We start from the raw sequence: 7,619 nt of genomic DNA on the forward strand, positions 1-7,619 counted from the left end.
TGGGACCAAAGGGCTGTGGGAACATAGGGCCTAATTTTCAGTGACAACAAAAGTTAGAAATGTGGGAACATAGGGCTGTGGGAACATAGGGCTGTGGGAACATAGGGATGACCCCCTTTGGGGCTTTGGCCTGTACCCTTGTCTGTTTACCCAGAGCAATTTCGGAGAGCAGAGCTCACCTACCCATGGGAGGATTCGAGGGTTTCCACTACCAGAGGTAGTCAAGAAGGGAGATGACTACAACTGGCCTGTTTGAGCACAGGTTCTCTAAAAGGTGGAGCAAACAAGGGAGGGAGAAGACAGACTTTTCCACTTCTAGGCCTCTGTACACTACATGGTTCAAGTGGCCCAATTCTGATTTTTTCCTCTCAACTGGCACAGATCAGGGGCCTCATTTATCAAAAAGGGTGTAAAACTGCTACTAAATTTTTGCGTACGGCGAAAAGACGAAAATGGCGTACAACCAAAATATTTACACCTTTTTCAGATCTATCAAACTGTGCGTACGCACAACTCTCCGCAATTTCTCTTTGATAAATCCCACAGGACCCAAGAATGGTGCACACGTGAACACACCTCTTACTCCACCCCCGGAACGCCTAGACACAACCATATATGGTCAGCACGTGCATATTAAGTAGCCATGTGCGCTCTGTGGAGCAGCTACAAAGTGACAACAAAGTGACAACGAAGACAACGGGCGGAGGGCGGGGAAAGAAGCGGAACTTCTCCAAAAGCGAGATACACGGCGACATCGGGCAATAAATCAGTCAGAAAAATGGCTACTTTTGACAGCTATCACCTCCAGCCTATCAAATGGCGGGCTAACACTTCAATAACCAATGAAAATGTACACAAGTACGAATACGTAATCACATCTAATCACAATCCATAAACACATTACAATCAAAAATGGCGGAAAATAAGAAGTGCCGGCAGTACAATTCAAATTACATAAATTATGGATTTATTCCATCACCGACGAATGTACATCTGCCGATGTGCCTGCTATGTGAGCAGGTTTTCTCGAATGAGGCCATGAAGCCGTCGCGATTACAGGAGCATCTGTCAAAAAAACATCCTGACAAGGCATCGAAAGACTCGGCCTACTTCCAGTCACTGAGGGATCAGCATTCAAGGCGCCCTACGATCAACACCATGTTCGCTCGGAGCATCAACCAAACAGAGAGCGGGTTGGTGGCGTCTTATAATATAGCTCTACTGATTGCAAAGGCCGGCTTACCGTTCACTGTAGGGAAGTCTCTAGTTATTCCCGCAATAAAGGAGGCGATCTCCACCGTCATGCAGCGCGACCCTGCACCAGTCACCAAGTCCATCCCGCTCAGCAACGACAGTGTGGCCCGGCGCGTACGGGAGATGTCCATGGACACTGAGCAACAGCTGTGTGCTACGTTGCGTGGCTGTCGCTTTAGTGTCCAGCTGGATGAGACCACCACGGCCGACAACAAAGTTCTCCTGATGGCCTATGTCCGTTATGTGTCCGGGAGGGATCTGCTTGAGGATTTCCTGTTCGGGGAATACCTGGCCACAGACACGCGAGGGGAAACCATCTTCGCCGCCCTGACAGAGTTCCTGCGGCAGAGGGACATCCCGGTGACAAACATCATGGCCTGTGCCACGGATGGAGCGCCAGCTATGGTCGGCAGATACCGGGGATTCGCCACCCTACTCAAGCAGCAGGTCCCCCAGGTGTTGACAGTGCACTGCGTACTGCACCGTCACAACTTGGTGGCCAAAAAAATGTCCCCGTCACTCCATCAGTCCCTGGATGTCGCAGTCAAGGCGATCAACAAAATAAAAGCCCATGCACTTAATGATCGGCTCTTCAGACAGCTGTGTGGGGAAAATGATGAGGCATTTAAGCGCCTGCTGTTCCACACAGAGGTGCGCTGGCTGTCTAAGGGCAACTGCTTGGCCAGGCTGTGCGAGCTTTTCCCTTCAGTCATTGAATTCCTCGGACAGGCAGACGCAGCCTTGAAGGCCAAGCTGTGGTCCTGCCGCCTTGACATTTTCTACCTGTCCGACTTCTTCGGGAAAATGAATGAGGTCACAATGAAGCTCCAGGGGGATGGGATCACGCTGGTCCAGTCCAAGGCCACCATCTGCAGCTTCCTTGCAAAGCTGGAGCTCTATCAGCAAAACCTGGGAAGGCGACAATTAATTCACTTTCCACAGTTGGCCAAGGTGGGTTTGAATTAAGGCCTGTTCATACTACGCAAGAAAGAAATGTGTGATTGGTCAGAATGTGGAAATATTAGGCATTTCATAGAGGTCGGACATGCCAGCTCCGTTGCCTCTTTCTTTCCATCTTCTCCGCAATCGCGCATAATAAGCTATCAATAAATCCTCCTCCGCCGCTTCAAACGTGTTGTTCTCCTCCTCAATCAAAAAGAATTTGCTATCTCCGCGAAGGGGATTCCCTCAGGGGGATTCCCTTCGCGCGCGATACGTGTACTGCAGTATGCGGGGCGCATGAGTTTCTCCTGAACTAGCCTAACCTATGAAATGCCCTGACCATGAGTATGAACAGGCCTTTAGACTACGTTTTTATCTCTGCTCTCATGATAAAATGAAATAGGCGTGGGCTACAAAATAATACTAGTTTTACTGTGCTTGTTCAGGCGTTGGATGAGCTGACGGAGAGTCACCTGCTCGTCTACACTGACCACTTGAAGGCAGTCAAGGCCGACATGGCGACTCGATTCAGGGATCTTGAGCAGTTAGATGTGCCTGGCTGGGTGATGGAGCCATGGCAAGCAGATGCTGTCAGCTGCGAGCCCGAAATCCAGGAGAGCCTCATTGACCTCCAATGCGATGAAGAGGCAAAGGCATCGTTCCGGGCCTCTGGTTGGCGTGCCATGTGGGTAACGCAAGGCCAGCGTTTTCCCCCGTTGTGGGAGAGGGTCCACCTCCTGCTCCTCGCTTTCCCCACGTTGTATCTGGTCGAGCAGGGATTCAGCCAAGCGCTCCACATGCAGACGAAGTACCGCAACCGTCTGAACCTGGTCAGCTCTGGCGTGCTCAGACTGAAGTTAACATCCCAGTGTCCAGACGTAAAAAAGCTGGCAGCGGCCCACCAAGCACAGGGCTCTCACTAGGTTGCTTTCAGTAAATAAAGCACTAGTCCTGTATAGTTCCCTTCTTTAAAATACATGTGTTTTTTTCTTCTTCTTTTTCCCTTGGTTCAAGTCAGCGTCTCAGTCCTCAGGCAATGACCGTTGGGTTTCAAATGTTTGATTAGCCTAGAGCCCATTAATTAATGCACAAGCCATTTCTGATTTTCTATTGGTTCATTCATGTTGTTCACGTGAAGTGTGCGTGTTGTTGGCATCTCTATACATTGGCCTGCCCTACTAAAACTACTCTTCAACAAATTCTGCTGTGGTGGTATTTTTCTTCCCAAGTTCCATGTTGCTTAATACACCTGAGGTTATTTTCAAATGTTGTGATATTGTGAAGTGATATAAACGTTAACCACTTATATTCAGACTTAATATGCAATTCATTCATCATCCTCAAAGGCTGTGTGGCCTTTCTCTCAGTAGAAACACCAGTTTGACTTTAATTCTATCTCACAGCTCTTTTCAGAAAGTTCCTAGCAATTCAAGAGCTCAGGGTCCCATTACAACAAAAATAACATTTCCATGTTGTTTGCAGTTTCTCCAGACATAGTGTTGAGTAATATACAAACATGGCCTACTATATGTGTCAAAAACATACATTTTGGGGGCAATGTTCAAATTAAAATCCATGCTTTAATTTCCTATAAAATGGTCAGATTTGCTCAGCAGCACACCATGTTTTGGGGGGCATAAATACAACTCCAATCCAATAAAAACAGGGACTTTAAAGCAAACGAATGGCTTCTCTCATCATACAAAACCCGATGTCAATTGAAGTCCTCTGGTCTGGTCTTAACAAACTGTTTACTACAAGAACACATCGTACACCAGAACATACAGTATAGTATTTTTTTTTTTTTTTTGGAGGGGGGGGGGTTTGTTCAAAAAAGGTTGAGAACCACTGGTCAGACCACTGGACAGATCTGGGGTCTCGAGTAGCCTACACACAAAACTGGGCCTGAAAGTGGCGTATGTGACTTTTCACGCAAAGGTTGTGAGAAAAAGATTTTTACATGAATCTTCTTATCCATTTCTCCTCTATTGATCCAAACCATTGATTTAATTAATTTCAGACTTTTAACCCCTTCAATGCCAGAAAATAGAGTCCATGGGGGGAAAAGTGGTGAAAAAAGCACATAAAAAGGGGGTTATTTCCAAAAAACTGAATGCAAATTAAATTTGGTTTGGGGGGATTAGATCAGTCATGGATATATCATTGATGAGTAGCAACATTGATTTCCTGGGGTTTGTAGTTTTTTGTCCACAGGACTCTCACAACCAAACTGGCACATGTACTATGGACACTTTTGTCCAATGTGTTTGATGCCATAAAAAAGGCATATTTTACTTTTTTTTTGTTGCATGAATCTTCTTATCCACTTCTCTCCTATTGATCCAATAATTAATTTAATTAATTTTAGACTTTTAACCCCTTCAATGCCAGAAAATAGAGTCCCTGGGGGAAAAAAGTGGCGGAAAAGGCACATAAAAAGGGGGTTATTTATAATATACTGAGTAAAAATTGGATTTGGTGTGGGGGGATTATTAGAGTCTTGGATATGTCATTGATGAGTAGCAACATTGATTTCCTGGGGTTTGTAGTTTTTCTGTAGTGTCAGATTAAAGAAATGGCTCCCATAGACTTCCATTATAATCAATTGGAATACAAGTCTTCAATTCAATAAGTTTGCAAAAGTGTCCTATACCCTTCAAAGCAATACATTTGAAATTGAAATGAATCAATCATCTTTAATATAAACATCAATCACATCAAGAGCAGCATATTAGAACTGGCATAAAGTTACGCAACAGCAGTAAAACAAACATTTCATGGAGAACGCCTACTTCTTCCCATTCCCAACGCCAAATCTCTGTGCACAGCTGGCACAACAGATCTTCAAGTGATCCTTGCACACGTGAACTCCACAGCGTGCACATGTCTTCATGCACCTCTTGCGTGCAGCTCCAGGGGCACACAGCTTGCAGCCTGCCCGGTGTTTGGGTGTCGCTCCCTCTGCAGCAACATCACGATCGGCTGGCGGGTCTGGGGAGGCGTGGGAGGGCCGTGAGACATGCTGCAGCTGGGCTGTTGCTATCAGGGAAAGCCCAACCTCTTGTATGAAGAGTCACAGCTTGTAGAGCTTGCCCTGCTCCCGCAGCGCGTACGTGCACATCCAGATAACAAATGCATTGTAGGCGCAACAATGCCTGGGTCCAACGGGCCGTGTTTTGTAGGCCTCAAGACACTGTAAAAAAAACAAAAAAGACATAGAAAAATGTATAATTTTAGTGCTGCCAAAGCTAATGCAAATTCATGTGAGTTAGATTATAATTTTGATGCATAATACCTTATCCAGGCTGTCCACGGCTGCCTTGGCTCTATTGTAATCCAGGATCACTTGTGGTTTCATGTCATCCCGGTCGCTCACCTCGGGCTTGTGGTGAGCACTTGACATCAGCAAGACATTTTTGTTGCGCTTTGGAAGATAGGAAACTGCAAGGTGGGTCCTGGTGAAAGCAAACACTGAGGACTTGAGCTCTCTTTCCTGGTGGGCGCTGCTGACGATGGCAGGTGGGAGGTCTGGTTTGTTTCGGCGCACTGTGCTGGCCGTGCCAATTTTATGTTTCAGGAGGGCTTCACCAAGGGGATGGGTTGTGAAAAAATTGTCGCATGTGACAATGTGCCCACTCAACCCATCCGTCAAGTCCAGTACGATGCGCTGGCCTTGATTCCTCACTCTCTCCCTGCGGCGTCCAGGTACGGCCTCGGGCTTGCCAGTGTAGGGCTGCGTCCTCCAGGCATACGGTGTACGGACATCTGCCAGCACCCAGATCTTGAGCCCATATTTGTGTGGTTTCTTCGGCATGTACTGCCGAAATTTGCACCTTCCACGGAACGGGACCATTTGTTCATCAATGCATATCTGTGGATGAATGAGAAAACTATTGTAAAATACCATTTAGGTAGAAAATCACTCTATAAAAAATGAGGAATTATCATTATTATTAATATTATTAATATTATTGTTGTTGTTATTATTCTCACCTCTTTACCGCAGTTATAGAGAAGAGCCAGGCGGTTTTGCCATTGATCCCACAGTCCTCGCACTGCTGCCAACTTGTCCATCCGTTGGCGTTGGGGGCGAGTGAGACAGTCATCAAACCGAACGGTAGAGGAGATTTTCTCAAACCTTGCACGGGACAAAGTCTTGATGTCGCTGTGGAACAGTGTCCCACAGCGACTTGGTCGACTCATTGTGCGAGCGGAATACCCCGGCTAAAAGCAGCAGGCCGAGGTACATTTCTATCTGGCTCACATCTCGCCATCTTGACTTGGTGCGGTTTCCATGCAAATTGGTCATTTGGCGGACATGTTCCACCAGATCAGGGGGCATGAGGAGGTCCCATGCTGACCTCGGGTCCTCGGTGAGACGGGTGGCCGCATATCTACCGTAAAATTCGGAATATAAGTCGCACTGGTATATAAGCCGCAGTCTATTTTTGAGGGCCTCAAACTGGGAAAACAAGGTTTTCTATTGCTATTTGGTAATAAAAACATTATACAGGTTCCACATGTTTCTGTGCTGCCGTGTAGCTCTTTCTTGTTATTTTATATTTAAAAAGAAAAGAGATCGCGGGGTAATTAAACACTGTACATTTAGCGCGATATAGTGCATAGCGTTTATCAGTTTTCCATGCGCACGTGTGTGTGTGTGCCTGCGAGCGCCTGCTCGAGAGTGAGAGAGACCGAGTCCAGCAGGAGGAGGGGCTGACTGACAGAGATGAGAGACGGTGGTTAAAAAAAAAACCCCATAACAATAATATTATTTTATGTCGGAGACTATGGCGGGCCCAAATGAGTCTCGTTAATTACCGTAATCGGAAACGCCGTTCTGCCCGCGTGGTCGTATGCGGATACAGGACGCATTACCGCTTACACCTGTGTTCACACACATGTGGTCACAATGCGACGGGAGGTGGTTTGGCCCATCGGATCACAATCCGTCCTCAATGCACCCTGGTTGCCTTACTTTCAAGTGGTCCAGCTCTATCTGACTGCAGTCTAATCACTGAGAACGCATGTTAATACCAGTTTTAAACGGGGTTGACATTTACCTTGTCTATAGGTCGCACCGGTGTATAAGCCGCACCCAACTTTTTAGATGAAAAAAAAAGGAAAAAAAGTGCGACTTATACACCGAATTTTACGGTACTTAGGCCTGGAGGTGGAATATTATCTGGCATTTCTTCTGGTATTGAAGGGGTTAAAAGTCTGAAATTAATTAAATCAATGGTTTAGATCAATAGAGGAAACTGAACTTAACCAACTCCTTTCTTCATTGCCTAAACCCAACCAAAGCATCGAGCAAAGACATGTTTTTTTTCTCCCCGAGTCTGCTGTCAGCAGGAGCGGCCGCTGCAGCAGGCTCGCGCCCGTGTGGGCTCAAGCCGGATTCGGCCGTGCTCGAGCGGAGT

General features: G+C 46.6%; 1 protein-coding gene across 1 annotated transcript; it reads left to right on the top strand.

The window, feature by feature from the left end:
- Positions 1-930: 930 nt before the first annotated feature.
- LOC310991854 (zinc finger BED domain-containing protein 5-like) lies at positions 931-3,119 on the top strand (the record flags this gene model as incomplete). Its single annotated transcript, XM_083979785.1, has 2 exons — positions 931-2,205; positions 2,643-3,119. The coding sequence occupies exons 1-2, from the start codon at positions 1,000-1,002 to the stop codon at positions 3,117-3,119; spliced, it is 1,683 nt and encodes a 560-aa protein (XP_083835911.1). The 5' UTR covers positions 931-999.
- Positions 3,120-7,619: the final 4,500 nt, after the last annotated feature.

Source organism: Trachurus trachurus (assembly GCF_905171665.1).
Source record: "Trachurus trachurus genome assembly, chromosome: 9".
NCBI classification, from domain to species: Eukaryota; Metazoa; Chordata; class Actinopteri; order Carangiformes; family Carangidae; genus Trachurus; species Trachurus trachurus.